Source organism: Phyllobates terribilis, unplaced genomic scaffold, assembly GCF_046119375.1.
Source record: "Phyllobates terribilis strain yellow unplaced genomic scaffold, ASM4611937v1 Scaffold_4__5_contigs__length_816908805, whole genome shotgun sequence".
Taxonomy (NCBI): Eukaryota; Metazoa; Chordata; class Amphibia; order Anura; family Dendrobatidae; genus Phyllobates; species Phyllobates terribilis.
In genome coordinates, this window is record NW_027362764.1 from 52,851,485 (window position 1) to 52,870,092 (window position 18,608).

Genomic DNA, 18,608 nt, shown 5'->3' on the forward strand with positions numbered 1-18,608 from the left:
AAATAATACTGACAAACAGCAGAGTGCCCCCATAACACTGCCACATACTGTATTTGTACCACCATACTGTCATGCAATGTCCAAATAAAACTAAAAATGCCATTTAGTGACAAAAAAATAAATTTCTGCTTGTCCAAAGCAGTGAAGGACTTTGGTTTCTCTTGGGGGATCCAGTCTTTGGATGCTGGTGAGAAATGATGTCTTTGGACAATTGCCACCTAGACATTGTTAAATGACCCTCTATTAATAATTTCCATACTTGATGATAGTTACAGGGTCACTGCTGCTTGCAAGGTTTCAGCTTCTCTAATGCAGCAGAAAATAAGTTTAGGAACTTTAGGCAAAGTTTGTTCTGAGAGTTTGGGAAGTTTTCTGGAATTCCACGCATGCGCAGATCACACAGACTGGACACACCGGCAGCACCCAGTCTATGTGTTACAGATCACTGCTCACTCCCTACCTACAGTCCACAACACAGGTTCCTGCCAGTGACATCTCTGCAGCTATGGGGGCTCTGCTCAAATTGACTGTTATTGGGGTCCTCCTGGCTGCACTGGGGGAGAGACTGGTGAAATTCAGGTAAGTAAACTTTTAGCTTGTGGACTGAACTTTTACAAGTTTTGGAACATCTCCCTAACTACTTTGGAACCTCTGCTGATACATTGTATCTTTTTGTGTTGCTTTCTCTTAGTATTTATTTTTCCATTTTGATAACAAGTAACAATGTCTGTGTGGATCTTGCAGAACCATCAGTCCCTGTATACTTCTCTGCTGGACAAGCTGGGTCTTGTAGTCCCCCCTTCTCCCACAATTTACCTTGGAATACAATAAATTGGAGGGAAACACATGTTGCAGCTTTTGGCATGTTCTATTTTCAGGATCTTTGCCCTCAATCCTGATATTTATTTGTAGCTTTTTGCTGAGTGGGACTTTGTTGCTCTACAGGATATTAGGAAACTACAACTCCCAGCATGCAACTGTCAGGATATCCTGGGAGGGGTACAAGGGGAAGACCACCAGTGTGTACCCCAGTAGATCATTACTTCTGAAAACTGATTTATCCATCAGAACTTCATCCTTTTATACTTGGATTTGCTGGGAGTTATAGTTCTGGAACAGCTTGGAGACATGAAAAAAATACAATATACTGTTGTGTAACTACAAGTCCCAGCATGCTGTAGGTTAAGTGAACAACTAATGCTGGGAAAGGGGCTCTCATGGTCATTTGTGATTCCTTTGTCATACTTTTTCAAAGCAGACTGGGACTCCTAGTCCTTTCATCATTACACATACTGTCACCATTGATCTCCAACCTGCGACTTTCCAGATGTTGCAGAACTACAACTCCCAGCATGTGCTGGCCACACTGGTGTAGACCCTGCGTCATCTGTCCTAGGAGGTCAATCCTTGCTGCAAACGTTTAAAAAAAAAAAAACTCATCTGGATATCACCATTTCTTTCTTTGCATGTGCTGGGACTTGTAGTTCACCAATATCTGAAGAACCACAGACCAAGAAATAGCTTGCAAATTTGTAAGGGCATGACTTGATGTTTTGCAGGGCAGGCTGAGACTTGTAGTTCCGCAGTTATTGTCCAGTATGTTACCACATTTTAGCTATGGCCACAGGTTGCCAGGAACCATTGCCTGGTGCACGCCCTGTGCGGTTGGCCCTGGGTGAAAGTCTCGCTGCACCTTATGTTTGTTTTTTTTGTACCTTGTGCAAAGATCTGACAAACAATTCACAGTACAGGATATTCCCGCTGGAAATCCACCCTGAGGTCACTAATGTCTTTCGCAGATCAGGAAATCCTTCTTCTTTTTTTTTTTCTTTCTATTCTCATGGCCGGAATAAGCAGCGTACAAAATAAACTCATCCAAATGGACCCTAATGAGGTATAAGGGCCCTGAAGTGGCCCCCGAGTCACCTAGGGTCAATACAGTATCGATAACGGTGTAATAGTAGATGAAGAGGTGGACGGACCATTTATATTCCTTAATTATGGCACCTGAATAACAGCCAGTGCAGAGCGTGGAACTTAGAGCAGTCTTGTGTGCCCCTATGCAAAGGCTCCAACGGGGACCCCTAATTATTGCAAGTCTTTAATAGTAATGGTCTTTTCATATGAGCCAAAGAAGCCTTTTGGAGACTCCAGGGCCTGGGTGCGATTGCCACCCCTGCACTTACTATAGTTATGCCCCTGCCTGCGGACAAAAATCATTGCAGGCGAATGGGGGAAGAAAAGCGATCCGCAAAGTCCTGCAACAAGCAAGAGGCAAAAAAAATCCAACTTTTTGTAACTTGCTTCTCACGGTATTTACCAGGTCGCCACACGATCATTCAGCTGCAATGCAGCGGCGGCGTACAGTGATCTTTGACCGAAACAAGATTCATATAACACCAAGCATGTAACCAGGTCGAGGGCATATCAAATGATAAAATGGTGCCCTCCCAGGTATTAACCAACAGTAAGAGCAGAACAGTGGAGTACTCGAATACATATCCAACCAACGGGTGTGACCATCCAAACAATAGAGTAACCATAAACCACAAGTTTATTATAGATAAAAAATAACTTTATTATATATACATTAAAAAGGTGTGTGTGTGTGTGTATATACACACACACACACACACACACACACGTGCTTCTCACTAAATTAGAATATCATCAAAAAGTTAATTTATTTCAGTTCTTCAATACAAAAAGTGAAACTCCTATATTATATAGAGTCATTACACACAGAGTGATCTATTTCAAGTGTTTATTTCTGTTAATGTTGATGATTATGGGCGGTGCGGGGCAATCGCCACCAGGTGTCAGCTGTGACAATGTGCCAAGAGCGGTCCCGCACCGCTCCCGGCACCTTAACCCCCGAAATTCTGCGATCGAAGTCGATCGCAGCATTCCGTTGGCAAGGGGACTTAAGCGCAGATACTTACCTCCTCAGCGGCGTCCCACGCTGTCTGTGCGGGCTCCCGGTGCTTGTCATGGTGACCCAATGTCATTATGACGACATCCGGGTCACCAGACAGCAGGAAGTTAGGTAGAAAGTGCTCAGTGCGCGGTCTACCTAATTTGTGTGCGCGGTCTACCTAATTTGTGTGCACAGGGCTGCAGCCTGCATAGCATAGAGATGTTACTGCCGTGTCCGGAACGACCTGACCTATAAAACTTTCCCACTAGTTAACCCCTTTAGTGAACACGGTAAAAAAATAAATAAAAAATGATGCTTTATCATACCGCCAAACAAAAAATGGCATTAAACGCGATCAAAAAGATGAATGTAAATAAAAATGGTACCGCTGAAAATGTCATCTTGTCCCGCAAAAAACAGCCGCCATACAGCTCCATCAGCCAAAAAATAAAAAAGTTCCAGCTCTCAGAATAAAGCGATGCAAAAAAATTATTTTTTCTCTAAAATAGATTTTGTGTAAAAGCGCCAAAACATAAAAAAACAACATAAATGTAGTATCACTGTAAACGTAATGACCTGAAGAATAAAGCTACCTTATCAATTTTTACCACACGCAGAACAGCATGAAAAAACAATTCCTGAATTGTTAGCTTTTGTTTATTCTGCCTCCCAAAAATTGGTATAGAAAGTGATCAAAAAATGTCACATGCCTGAAAATAGTACCAATAAAAACGTCAATTCGTCCCGCAAAAAACAAGTCGTCACATGACTCTGTCGGCCGAAATATGGAAAAATTATAGCTCTCAAAATATAGCGATGCAAAAAAAAGCGTCTTTTAGTGTGTGACAGCTGTCAATCATTAAAAACTGATATGAATCTGGCATTGCTGTAATCGCACCGACTCGAAGAATAAAGTCGTCTAATCACTAATACCGCACGAGGAATGGTGTAAAAAATAAACTCTAGGGTTAGGGTTGTGCTAGGGTTAGGGTTGTGTTGGGGTTGAGATTTTTTCAAAAGTAAAGAAAAAAAAATGATGACTATATGGCGACTAGTGTTAAGCGCAAGTGCTCGCTACTTGAGTTTGCATCGGGTGCTCGGGTATGCACCGAGTATCACGGGTGCTGGAGTGACATACTCGAGTCTCCGCCCCACATGCTTTGCGGCAAAAAAAACCTTGCGGGGATTGCCGGCACATCAGGGTCTCTACAAACGCGACATGGCGTCCGCTCTCAATTCCAGCCAATTTTGCGTTCAAAAAGTCACAGTGCTGCTTCCCTTCTGAACCCTGCTGTGCCCCCACATATGGGGTATCTGCTTACTCAGGAGAAATTGCACAACAAATGGTATTGCACAATTTCTCCTGTTACCCTTATGAAAATTGGGGTCTGAAAAACATTTTTGTGGGAAAAATGTAAACATTTTATTTTTACGGCTCAATGTTATAAACTTCTGTGAAGCACCTGGGGGTTCAAGGTGCTCACCACACTTCTAGATAAGTTCCTTGTGGGGTCTAGTTTCCAAAATGGTGTCACTTGTGGGGGGTTTCCACTGTTTAGGCACATCAGGGGCTCCCCAAACGCAACATGGCGTCCGCTAATCAAGCAAATTTTACATTCATAAAGTCAAATGGCGCTCCTTCCCTTCCGAACCCTGCTGTGCGCCCAAACAGTGGTTTTCCCCCACATATGGGGTATTGGCGTGCTCAGGAGAATTTGCACAACAAATTTTGGTGGACATTTTTCCTGTTACCCTTGCAAAAATAAAAAAAATAGGGTCTAAAGTAACATTTTTGTGAAAAAAGGTAAAAGGTTAATTTTTTTTCTTCCACATTCCAAAAATTCCTGTGAAGCACCTGAAGGGTTAATTAACTTGTTGAATGTGGTTTTGAGCACCTTGATGGGTGCAGTTTTTAGAATGGTGTCCCTTTTGGGTATTTTCTGTAATAAAGGCCCCTCAAAGTCACTTCAGATGTGATGTGGTCCCTAAAAAATGGTTTTGTTGGAAAAATGAGAAATCGCTGGTCAAATTTTAACTCTTATAACGTCCTAACAAAAAAAAATTTTGGTTCTAAAATTGTTCTGATGTAAAGTAGACATGTGGGAAATGTTATTTATTAACTCTTTTGTGTGACATATCTCTGATTTAAGGGCATGAAAATTCAAAGTTTGAAATTTTAAAAATTTGTGCCAAATTTCTGATTTTTTTTTTTCACAAATAAACGCAAGTGATATCGAAGAAATTTTACCACAATCATGAAGTACAATATGTCATGAAAAAACATTCTCAGAATCAGCGGGATCCATTGAAGCGTTCCAGAGTAATTACCTCATAAAGTGACAGTGGTCAGAATTGTACAAATTGGCCTGGTCATTTCATTTCATTTCAACAAATCTTTTTATTGAATTTCTTAAAATTACAAATAGTCTCATTGGATGAATCCAGGAAGTCATATTGATGTTGTGCATCAATAAACATTGCATTCTTACATAGTTCAGATGTATAACAAAGATAAACTGAAACAATATATTGTTTAGAATAAATTTAGAATGGTAGTACAAACTAGAAATTGGATAGAGCGGGGGGTGGGTAGGGGTATGGTGAGAGGGGGTGGTCTTTTACTAAGCTGGTATTTGTTAACTTAGGTTTGTTTTAGGGCTGTATCGATCTATACTTATCTCTGTGTGTTATTCAGGGGCACCAGTATTCTGCGAATGCCTTCTGGGTATGATTGACTTCCCCTGCTATCTCCGCTACACGATATAGTTGGTCTATTTTTTCTGTTAGTTGGTGCTTCGATGGGGTAAGACGAGACCTCCAGTAGGTGGGAATAAGTATTTTCACTGCGGCCAGAATATTTAGGGCTATAGTTGAAGATTTTTTGTGGTCTGGCCATATAGGGAGGTTTAGGAGGGCCACCTCAGGGGTTAGAATAGTCGGACGTCCTGTAATTTCTTGAATAGTGTTCTCTGTCATATCCCAAAAGAAGCGCAGAACAGAACATTGCCACCATAAATGGAAGAAGCTCCCCTCGACCTCCCCACACCTCCAGCAATTCTTCTGTGCATTAGGTTTCCAGATCTTCATTTGAAGAGGTGAAATGTACCATCAGGTTATTACTTTATAGGAGTTTTCTTGGATTTTTACACAGCTTGTCGGTCCATGAGAGTGTTTGTAGATATAAAGGGTTTGCTCGGGCGTAAACTGGTATCCTAGATCTTTCTCCCAATTAATAATGTATGCTCTTTTCAGACATAAGTCACTTGTCTGGAGGGACTGGTAGATCGTGGAGAGGGTTTTAGTAGGTTTAGAGCTTCTAGCACATAGTACCTCAAATGGGGTTAATTTACGTGTTGTATGTAAGGTATAATGAGTTTTTTGAAGTATGTTCTTAAGCGAGTTATATTGGAGAAAGTTGAGGTTCGACAGACCTGGGAGCTTTTGCAGATCAGGGAAGGAGAGGAGGGCTCCATCGGTTAGAATCTGGTCAATTGTGATATTATCTATCTGAGAGATGCGTTTATAGTTTGTCAATTGTTCCGCTCTCATCAGGACATCAGATAGTTTCAATAACGGAGTTGAGGGTGGAACTAGTAGTTTATGGAATTTTGACCAGATTTTGAGCATCGTACAGGTTAGAGGATTGTTTCGGGTGTGATAAGGGTATTCCTTAGAGTAGGTTAATAGTATTGACCTAAGCGGGTGCGAGGACAGTGTATTTTCTATATCAAACCAAGGCTTATTTAGGTTATTCCGGATTATATCTACTGACCCTGAGAGTACTGCCGCAAAGTAATAAGTCCTGCTGTCCGGTGCTCCCATGCCTCCGTTCGATTTGTGTAGCATCAGTGTGCGTGCATTTATGCGGGGTTTTGCGGTTTTCCATATATAGGAAAAAAAGGGAGTTTACTTTTTTGAGGTAAGTAACTGGTATTTGGATAGGAAGCATAGAAAATAGATATATGATTTTTGGGAGAATTAAAGGCATATAAAGATTTCAATTTGGATAAAGTATGGGGGGGGGGAGGTGTATTCAAGTCTAGCGCTTCTGACTTTGACATATTCACCCTAAAGTTGGTTAATGAATTATATTCCTTTAATATCTGTATTAAGGTCGGGAAGCTTTTAATAGGGTTGGACATAAGGATTAGTAAGTCATCTGCAAAAGCAGCTGTTTTGTGCTGTGTTTTACCTACTGTAACTCCCGTTATTTCCTTGTTGAGTTGTATTGCTGCTAAAAGAGGTTCCAACGTTAGAATAAATAATATCTGAGATAGTGGGCACCCCTGTCTCGTGCCATTATAGATGGTGAATGGTTCCGTTAAAGAGCCATTGATTCTGATGCGAGCTGAGGGGGTTTTATACATACTTAGGATGGCCTTGACTAGTTGAGCTGGGAAGTCAAAGCTAAGGAGTGTTTCTTCCAGATAGGTCCAGTCCACCCTGTCAAAAGCCTTCTCTGCATCAGTCCCCAGCAACACTAGGGGAAGTTTCTGTTTGTTAACGTAATTCATTAGGTGAAGTATTTTATGGGCATTATCTCTTCCTTCTCTTCCTCCTACAAAGCCTGTCTGGCTCGAAGATATTATATTGGAAAGGAGTTTTGAAATACGACCAGCGATCAAGCTGGCGAATAGTTTTAAATCCACTTCGATAGCTACTACCCAGTTCCCGATCTTTACCCTCCTTAAAAATCAAGGATATTCTGTCTTCAAGAGCTTGAGCCGGGAACTGGTCGCCATCTAATACTGAATTGAATGAAGCCAGCAGGCGAGGCAAGAGGATTGAAGGGAACGACTTGTAATATGTGGCTGTAAAGCCGGCTGGGCCAGTTGCTTTGCCTGAAGGGCATCTTGACAGGGCGGACCTGAGCTCGTTTTTGGAAGGGTCTAGTTAGCTGCTGTTTTTATAGGGTTGAAATTTTTGGCATGTCTAGTTTGGATAAGAAGGATTGAATTTTATGTCTCCTTTCTGCTTTTCCCCTAGAGTTTTCATTTGGTCTTAAATTATACAATTGCTTATAGTAGTTTAAAAATTCCATTTCTATGTGGTCATAATTAGACATGGAGGTCCCTCTTGGGCTTTTAATTGAGTGTATGTAAGTTCGGGGTTGTCTTTGCCTAATTCTTGAGAGCATAAATTTAGATGCTTTATCGCCATGTACATACATTCTATTTCGCCAAGACGCATACCATTTTTCAGCTCCAATGTTTAAAATATCTTTAAGCTGTTGTCTTTTTTGGGATAGGAGCCTTAGCGTTTGAGGGTCCATTTGCTTCTTATGTTTAAGTTCAAGATCAGAAATTTCCATATATAGTGTATTTATTCAATGTTGCTTTTGTTTGTTAACGAATGTGTTAATAGATATCAGCTCTCCTCTCATCACGGATTTGTGAGCTTCCCACAAAATCGGCGCCAAAACCTCACCGTTGTCATTTTGCTCAAAGTACTGATTCAGTACCTTGGTGATGCGATCATGGGCATTAGGTAAGTTTAGCACCGATTCACTGAGCCGCCACGATCTATGAGTGGGGTAGGGTTTGTGTAGCGTCCTCTCTAAGGCTACTATAGAGTGATGGGAGTACACATTAGGTAGTATTGAGGATTTTTTAATCATGGGGAAAGTGTTTTTAGGAGCAAACAAATTGCCAATTCTATGGTAGGATTTGTGCGGATGAGAGTAGAAGGTGTAATCGCGGTCATTTGGGTGCATGTCCACCCACCCCCTATAGACTGTGAGCCCTCGTGGACAGGACCCCCTGCCCTACTGTACCAGTGCGCCTCGTTTGATGTTTCATGTTCGTGTCCCTGTCTGCCCCCACACTTGTAAAGCGCCATGGAACCTAATGGCGCTATATAAATATTTAATAATAATAATAATAATGTACCTCCACTCTTCAATCATTTGTAGTGACTGCATATGTGATTTTATTCTATTTAAATCTCTCTGGGAGAACTTACTTTTCTTTTTTGTGGTGTCTATTAGGGGTTCCAAAGCTACGTTGAGGTCCCCTCCTATAATAAGGACTCTCTGAATTTGCTAATTTTCCTCAAGGTCGCTATTAGCCATTTCATAAGCTTTTTATTAGGGGCGTATAGACTCCATATTGTTACTAGATTTCCTGCTAATAGTCCTTTTATGAAAATGAAACGTCCATTCGCATCTATGAGGGTTTCTCGGCTCTGGAAGGGTACTCCTTTCGCGATTGCTATTGAGACGCCTCTCGACCCTGTTTATGTAGAGGTGGCATGGAACCATGTGTCACAGTGCGTTTGTTCAAAATTAGGGAGTTTGGAAAGTTTGAAGTGTGTTTCCTGAATTAACACGATGTCTGCTTTCTGGTTTTTTTTTTAAGTAGATTTAGTGTGTGTCGTCTATTTACTGGAGAATTTAGCCCCTTAGCGTTAAGAGTGGCGATGGTGTATACCTTATCTTGTGAGTCCATCGTTGTGTTGAGTGTAACGTTGAGACTGGCGACTGGATTGTTGACCACCTGGGTGTGTACTCTTATCCTGGCAGGTAGGAGTTGTAGGGTATGGGTTGGAGAGGTTAGGAAAGGAAGAGGGGGTTAGATGTGAAAGAAAAAACATTACTATTAATAACCAGTTTAACATAACACAATCCTGTAGATTTGAACGATGTCTCCCAATTTCTGTAGGCTCTTAGGGAGATACAAGTTACTTATCCTATCATTAAAACAACAACGACAGCTTCTTAAATGTTGGGTTAGGGAGGCGATATGAGGGGTGGGGTAGAGGGAGGGGGGGGAGGGGTGGGTTAGGAGAAAAAGGGGTGGGGGTAGTCCAAAGAAAAAGAAACAGAACAAAGAGAAGGGGAAGGGCTGGTGGATGAAGAGTTGTGGCGATAAGGAGAGGGTAACAGTAGAGTAGGGGTAGGGGGGAGATGAAAAGGGGGGGGGGTTATTTGACATGGGGAGTCAAGACTGAATTGTTGATTATCATGCAGATTTTATAACCATAGAAAAACATTTGCAACCAGTAGAAAATATTAGCTTGGGGGATTAAAGGTTTCTTGCTCATGTTGCTTCGGCTCCTTCTTTGGATGGCATTATTCTGTCTGATTTCCTTTTTTTGTCTCTGAGATTTGGAAGATCCAGCTTGTTACCATGCAAATGGGTTTTGCAGGGGTTGATGTAGTGAGGCTGAGTGGAATTCCTCCAAGTCTGGATAGGATGTTAGTGAAATATCCAGTAACTTACAGGCCTCTTTAATTTCAGCGGAGGATCCGACAGAGAGTTTCTTATCTCCTGCCGTGATGAGCAGGCCAAAGGGAAAAAGCCATCTGAAGCGGTGGCCTTTTTGTAGTAGGGCCCCTGTAAAAGGTTTTAACATCCATCTCTTCTTTAAAGTTGTGGCTGATAAATCTTGGAAGAGTTTTAGTTGGGCCCTGTTCGTATGTTATCTCCTCTACTTCTCGAGCTCTGCGTAGAATAAGGTCCTTTGTGAATCGGCAAAGAACGTCTGGCGGAGGTTCATTCTGTTTTTGTTTGGGCCTTAGGGACCTATGTACTCTAATCAGTTCCAAGTCTTTAGGGTCTTCATCGAGTAGAAGTTTACTGAAAATTTCTTTTGCTGCTGTGTTTAAGGCTTCTGGGGCTATCAATTCCGGTAAGCCCTTAATGCGGATGTTGTTTCTTCGTTCTCGGTTCTCATGATCTTCTAATGTGGATTGTATGTTCTGAAGCTGAGTTTCATGCAACATAAGGCCGTCCAATAGGTTATTGGTATGGTGTGTCATGGTTGCTTGATTATGTTCTACTGTTTCCAATCTGTGGCCCTGTTGTACTAGGTCATGTTTGATCTCCGTTAGTTCCTCGCAGATGGGTTCTAACGATTTGGACAGGATTCTCTTTATAAATGAGCGGGTTACCGTGTTGTCCCCTCCCATATCTGAATCACTTTCTGGGAGAGAGTCTGAGTCCTCCTCTTGATGTGGGTCATTGCCTTTAGAGGATTTGTCAAAGTCTGGTATTCCTGCTTGTTTTTTCAAGAATTTGTCCACGTCTGCTTGTGTGACAGCTTTGGTTGGTTTAGAAGACATTCGAGGTGTTTTAACTCGCAATTTCCACATGCTTAACGTTTACGTGATAGGATTTGTTAGGGAAAAAAAAAGAGCTACGATCGAATATCCTTTTGCCTACATTCGGAGACTTTTAATCGGATCGGGTCATTGCCTGTTCAAGGTTTGTTAGATGTAATGAGACTGCTTAGCTCCTTCTTTGGTGGTGGGTGTCTTATTCTTCTTTGGCCACTAGATGGCATCAGAGCTCTGGCTCTGGCCAGCACTAGTCCCTCTGGTGTCTTTTGCAAATCGTAGAACCGGGGGAGCACATGTGGACCGGTAGAACGGCGCCAAAGCCCCACTGTCCCAGGCACCGGTCCGAACCACACGTGTCGCAAAATGCCGGTGCCCAGCGACACCGCACCTCCTCTCCAGCCGCACGTTTGTGACCACTGTATGCGCGGACCGCTCCTGGCGAGACCCCGTTTAAGGAATCTGGTTTCTCCTGTCCTTTCCAGTAGGGTTGGTGGAGTCGGTGTAAGTTGGTGGCACTGTAAGGCTGGGGGGGGGGAGGGGGCGAGAGCGACATGGGTCGGCCGTCGGTCACGGCACAAGCAGCGACTCGCAGTTCCAATGGCCCCTGCTCACCTCACTCCTTCTCCCGCTCCCCTCGGCCTCAGAACAGTCCTTGCCGGGCTGTGTCCGCAGCGACGAGTGACGCGGCTGCGACTCCCCTCAGTGGTCCCAAGAGCTGTTAGGATGAGGAAAGGCTTCGGGCCCGCAGGTAGGCCTCAGTATGGCTTCGGGCCTATATACAGGCCGCAAGGCTCCGTTGCTTTCCTAAGAAAGATAGTCCATATAAGAGAGTGTCTAGGCTTCGCAGCCCCTCTCCAGAGTCTTCCAGGCATTGATTAATAGTTTATTCCTGCTTATTTGCGGAGATGTTACAGGATTACTTGAAGAGCTCTTAGCCATGCGTCCTGTTCCTTCACCTGCTAGCCACGTCCCCCCATTGGCCTGGTCATTAACGTGCAAACCACCCTCGGGGGTAAAGGGGTTAAAGACAGTATCAAGGTTTTGTCAGGAGGAAACAAATAACAACATTTGCATAAGAGAGACGACATTAGTGTGAAATATAAGTTTATGGGTGCAGCATGTGGGAACCCTATTATATATCAATAAGGAATAATACGGTGTGTGTCCCTAATCCACCATTGCATACAAGTAGCAAAACATCAGAATCCAAATAGAATCTGCTTACCCATGATATACCCTGGCTACACACGCTCTCCCTGCGGCCCGACGCGCATTTAGCGGAGTGGCTTTCTCAAGGAAATGCTGTATATCCTGTTCTGTCCTATGAGTGTATATATGTATACATGTGTCCATAGGCGGATTATAATGAGGGAAATCCGGGCTACCGCCCGGGGCCCCAAACCGCCCGCGGCTCCGAGCGGGGTGTCTAATGCCGGATTGCCCTTATTATATGTGCGGGCCGCCGCGGCACATACCGGTAGCAGTGGCAGGAGGGGGGGCCCCGGACCGCTCCCCCAGCAGCGGCCGCCGCTACTTCTTCATCGGCCGGGCCAGCACTGCAGCAGTTAACTTCCCTGTGCTGGCCCGGCCGCGTCACTGCTAGGAGACATGGCCCTGTGCGCGACCGTGTCTCCTAGCTGTGACGTCACGCAGTGCGCGCCCGGCCTACACTGCTGCAACGGAGAAGTCAGAGCAGGCAGGAGGAATGGAGCCGGGGGATGGTGAGTGTGTGTGTGTGTGTGTGTGTGTGTGTGTGTGGGCAGATATCATTGTGTGATGTCTGTTTATATGTATTGTGTTTCAAATGTGTTTATGCGTGTATGTATATGTCTGTATATGTTTGTGTGTGTGCGTGACTGCGTGCGGCCTCCTGCTGAGTATAGTTGGCGCCGTGCGGCCTGCTGTCTCTGGGGGGGGCGCAGTGCGGCCTCCCGCTATGTATAGATGGCGCTGTGCGGCCTCCCGCTATGTATAGATGGCGCCGTGCGGCCCCCTGCTGTGTATAGATGGCGCCGTGCGGCCCCCTGCTGTGTATAGATGGCGCCGTGCGGCCCCCTGCTGTGTATAGATGGCGCCGTGCGGCCCCCTGCTGTGTATAGATGGCGCCGTGCGGCCCCCTGCTGTGTATAGATGGCGCCGTGCGGCCCCCTGCTGTGTATAGATGGCGCCGTGCGGCCCCCTGCTGTGTATAGATGGCGCCGTGCGGCCCCCTGCTGTGTATAGATGGCGCCGTGCGGCCCCCTGCTGTGTATAGATGGCGCCGTGCGGCCCCCTGCGGTGTATAGATGGCGCCGTGCGGCCTCCCGCTGTGTATAGAGGGCGCCGTGCGGCCTCCCGCTGTGTATAGAGGGCGCCGTGCGGCCTCCCGCTGTGTATAGAGGGCGCCGTGCGGCCTCCCGCTGTGTATAGAGGGCGCCGTGCGGCCTCCCGCTGTGTATAGAGGGCGCCGTGCGGCCTCCCGCTGTGTATAGAGGGCGCCGTGCGGCCTCCCGCTGTGTATAGAGGGCGCCGTGCGGCCTCCCGCTGTGTATAGAGGGCTACGTGCGGCCTCCCGCTGTGTATAGATGGCTACGTGTGCTCAATATTGAGTCATACAATTAATGTAAGGCTATGTGCCCACGATACAGAAATGTTCCGGAAAAAACGCATGTGGATTGTACATGTGGATTGTACATGCGTTTTCCTGCCAGGGACATGCGGATGTGAAGCGTTCTTCACATGCATTTCCGCATGCGGGTTGACAAGCTCTTTCCAAGCGATTTTAGCATCACTTGGAAAGTGCTTCACAACTTGGTCACACTATATAAATCCATGAAAACAGTATGGATTTATATAGTGTGACCGTAAAAGAATGGTAAAAAATAAATATAATTACCTTCTGATGGCCTGCCGACGTCAGCGGTCGCGTGACCCAATGACGTCACGGCAGGTCCTTTTCAGACCATCACGAGCTGCCGGCAAGCCAGGACGCATCGGATAAAGACACCGGGGGCCATCAGAAGGTAAGTATAATATTTATTTATTTATTCTTTTTTTACAGGTTCTATGGTACCCGGGTCCGGAGGAGAGTCTCCTCTTCTCCAGACCCGGGTACCATCCGCACATTGAAACACATGGATTCTGCATCTACAGATGCAGGGATGCGGATTCCATGTGTTCCAATGCAAGTCAATGGCAGCGAAAGCGCCGCGCTTCCGCAAAATGATTGGTAATGCTGCGGATTTTTCCGCAATGATAATCCGCAGTGGAAATTTCCGCAGCATGTGCACAGCACATGCGGATTATCATTGGGGAACATGGCAGACCTTCTACCAAGCGTTTTTTAAGCGTTTCTGCAGCGGAATTGCTGCTGCGGAAACGCTTAAAAAACGCATAGTGGGCACACAGCCGAAAAAAAAATATTATAATTAATATTGTGCCAAATTAATTTCACGCGAACTATTACATGATCTATCACAGGGGATCATGTGACATGTCACGTGATACATCAGGTGTGTGTGTGTGGGGGGGGGGCCCACGCCTTCTAAACTGCCCGGGGCCCTTGCTACTCTTAATCCACCCCTGCATGTGTCAGCTGCTAGTAATCAGTGGCGCGTGCGTTCCAGCTCCCACACTGCCCAGGTCATCTCCGTCATGGCCGCCCTCACGCGGTGCGCATGACGGGTAAACTGTAACTCATTGATGTCAGGGGGACATCCACGGTACAACGCAGCGGAGTGTCTGTTGCGCATACGTACAACGGCGGCCATCTTATTGGCGACCGGATTATTGTCGTATGGCGCAGTCATATATGAATATGTAGAAGAGGAAAAGCTTTATCCCTTGGGTGAAGGAGGTGGGAGATAGGGAGGGGGACGCACAAGAAAATCCTAAGATCAAAGCAATGTGCGATAAACTGGAGGTACAACAATAAAGTGTAACTAAAGTATATAAGAACATACTTACATATAAGATCATGTATGAATGATGTAAAGTGCAGTTGTGAAAGTGACGATGTGCTGCTAATGACCACAAAGGGAAAAAAATTTGGAGGAATAGTGCAAATGAGCAATGAGCATTTAAAGTGACAGTGCAAATAAAGTCAGTGCATGACCGATGAGTAATACGACCTAATTTATAAAGAAACAAAGACAGCAATTACTGTCATATACATAGAAAATACAAAAAAAAAACAAATAAATCACCCAACCCTCCTCCACAATCCCACAATAAAAAAATCTTGATTCATGGCAAATCCTGATCCTCCATTCTCCAAGGGATAGCAGTGTTGAAAACGTTCAATGATGAAAATAGAATAATATGACAGGTGTATCCAGTACGCATCCATAGTAGCATCGACGGCAGAGAGACACAAAATAAAAATAAACTAAAAAACGAAGAAAGACGAGACAAAGAATTAATAAGCGGGAATAAAATAACAATAAAAAGCAGAGATCACATTGCAAGCTAAACAGGAAGGCCACACACTCATAAAAATGGAACAAAACTGAGTTTTTCATTCAGTTCCATTGGTGCCATAGTATTAGACTTTTGACCAAATAGTCCCTCAGGTTCATTCTCCGTCTTGGTGTCATCCGTGGAACAGTTGGTAAGTGAGCTGCAAGTGAGTTATCAGTTTTCAAGATCTACCAATGTGTATTGAGAATTTGGCCAGTACTCTCCCTTTGACAGTTAGAGGTGGAAATGAAACTCACTTCAGGATAATCTGTTTTGATGGGGTAATGCCAAAAGGTCTTCTCTTTTGATTGACTTGACCCATTTGTACCCCATTCTTGATGCATCTGCCACTGTATACTCCTATCCTAAACCTATCTGCAAGATCAACGGATTGTCGTTCAAATGATTCCTCAGTGGAGCAAATCCTCCTGTTCCTCAAGAACTGTCCAACTGGGATGACCTTGATCACTGGATACACATGCACGGAAGAGGCGTGAAGCAATGAATTTACCGCTGTCTCCTTTCGATTATAGATCTGTTGAGACATCTGGCTTGACGTAAAGTTGTATATCCAGAAAATCAATTTGATTTTGATGCCATTTATAGGTAAATTTCAAATTGAAAATGTTATCATACAGTCCCTGCATGAACCCGATTAACTCAGTCACACTTCCCTGCCAAATCATCAAAACATCGTCGATGTAGCGGAACCAGACTTGTACTTGGTCCGAGGCGTGTGCTCCGTCACCTTAAAAAACTTGCCTCTCCCAGTAGACGAGAAACAGGTTTGCATTTGGCGGAGCACACACCGTGCCCATGGTGGTCCCTTGGGTCTGCAGATAGAACTTGTCTTTGAATACAAAGAAGTTGTGCAAGAGTGCGAATTCAAGCAGGTCTAGAACGAATTCAGAAAGTCATCCCAGTTGGCAGTCTCAAGGAAAAAGCAGGCCGCCCAGAGTCCAACATTGTGTCTAATTGATGTATATAATGACTCAATGTCAATGGTGACAAGGATCATATTTGTTTCAAGATAAATACCATTGATCTTGGTTAATATGTCAGTAGTTTCTGACATAGGAGGGCAGCGTCTCAACCAAAGGTTTGAGATAGTGATCAATAAATTTACAGATGTTATTGCATAGCCCTCCTGTGCCAGAGACAATAGGTCGGCCAGGCGGACTGATGGAATCCTTATGGACCTTCAGCAGAAGGTAAAATGGGGCAATTTTTGGTGACTTTGGCATTAAACCCTGGAATATTCTTTTGGGTATAATGCCCGAGTCAAAAACATTTTGTAGAATATTTACCAGTTTTGAAGAAAAAAATGGGAAGTGAGTTTTGTGGAAGTACTCGATAGTTATCTTTGTTTTTCAATTCACCTGCAATGCAGCGGCAGCGTATAATGATCTTTGAACAACTGTATTGTGGCCAAGGTCTCTGCATAGCCTCAGCCTTATATTTCTTAGCCATTATTTATTAATAGGGGTGTTTATGCAGCAGCACAGAGTATTTAAGGAGCAGATTGTGCTAATCTGGTGTGAGGTAAGAACCTGTCCACCTTTTGTGATGAGATGGGGTTAGTAAGGACAGGGTGGCATGTGAGGAGGGGAATGTAGGCTGCATAGTGGAAGGAGCAGGAAAATCCCTGCAGCACAAAATATTTCAGAGGTGTGACTGTGCTTGTATCATGATGTTGTTATGCAGTAAAAACGCCCCACAGGCTAAAAGATGTGGAATGACAAGGTATCTAACGGCACAAACACTTGGCACAAGTTTTAGACCTCTTGGACTGATTCTTTGTCTTCTCATGATCATGACCAATTGTGAAATCCTTGTCCTGGCAGCTACAGAAAGACAACCGAGCGTACATGAGGGACTCGAGCTGTTACTGTCTGATCCGCTGCACAACATCCCATCAGGACACGAAGACTTTGATTTTCAAAACCATTCTACCCAACACTGTTATCTTTGTCTGGAATGTGATGTTTTTGTTCATTTGTCTCTCACACGTCCTCGTGAATGAACCTGGAATTTTAAATATTTTCATATTTTCTCCTTTTAGTATATGAGGGAATTGCATAAAACCTTTTTTTTTTATTCTATGTCAACTAAAATAATAATAATAAAAAAAATGAGGCAGCTTTTAAAAAACACTTCCTTAAATGCCGCTCTCATAGAAATATTAAGAATTTCTCCCAAACCGCTTCTCCCCCTCCCCCCCCCCCCCTTATTGTCCATCTGTCAGAGTAGAAAAGCTGGCAATCTACAGAGCTGTCACTATACTAATTAGCACGCACAGGAGAAGTGGCTAATATGCAAATGCTAGCACAAAAGGAGCTACTAACCCAATTAACATACAAGTGTATTTTCTAGTTGCACCGGCCTGTGATAAATATACACCTAAGTGAGAAGGATGTAGTTCCTGGTTTAAAAAGAATTCTCTCACCCCCCCCCCCAAGGCACTGCCCCATTTGCTGAACAGAAGTTTGCAGTCTCTCTGGCACTGACATGAAATATGGAATATCGCAAGTTCTATGATTCCGATAATAATAGGACATGTATTTTTAGCGGGTGGGTAAGCTAAGGAACAATACGCATATTTTTCCGTAGCTGTATGCCCCTCTGGTGAGCTGTGGCCTAAAAGTACCAAAATAACAGACCGCAGCTATGCCATGTATAGTCTCTAAGGAAAGATAAATTCATAATAAAGAATATGGCGTCACTTGCAAACTTCTGCAATCAACCAGCGATAAGTTATCCCAGAAGTTAGAGATTTAAATAAAAATATGAAGCCTGGAGCCTAGCCCATGTAATATCATCGCAGGGGGTGTGTGGGCAGGTCCCCCTTCAGCCTAAAAGACCAAACCGAAGATGCGTCAGGACTCATGTTGGAAGTTACATATTTATGTGTAGCACGGGTCACTGTCATTGGAGTGCTCCCCTCCAGCTAAACTGAATTGTCTCTGCGATCTTTATAGTAAGTTCTTCTTTAATCCCATTTATTTTGTGTAAGTGCATATTCTGTATTGTAATGTCTCCTTTTGTAAAACCTTTTGTATATTTTTCATAGACACTGCCTCCTTTTTGGATTAAATATAAAATGTAATAGTCCTGTTTCTTTTGTCCTGTAATCGTTCCTCCCCTGAAGTCATATACGCTACCAGAAAGCAGGCGTCCGATCAGGCCTGTATTATA

General features: G+C 44.1%; 1 protein-coding gene across 1 annotated transcript in view; it reads left to right on the forward strand.

Annotated features, from left to right (window-relative positions):
• The first annotated feature begins 371 nt into the window (after nt 1–371).
• The window catches only part of LOC141264915 (serum paraoxonase/arylesterase 2-like), a 36,737-nt gene continuing 18,500 nt past the window's right edge, over nt 372–18,608 (forward strand). Inside the window, 2 exon segments of the mRNA XM_073677328.1 lie at nt 372–450; nt 453–579. Coding sequence (XP_073533429.1) covers nt 387–450; nt 453–579 — 191 coding nt within the window. The 5' untranslated portion in view covers nt 372–386.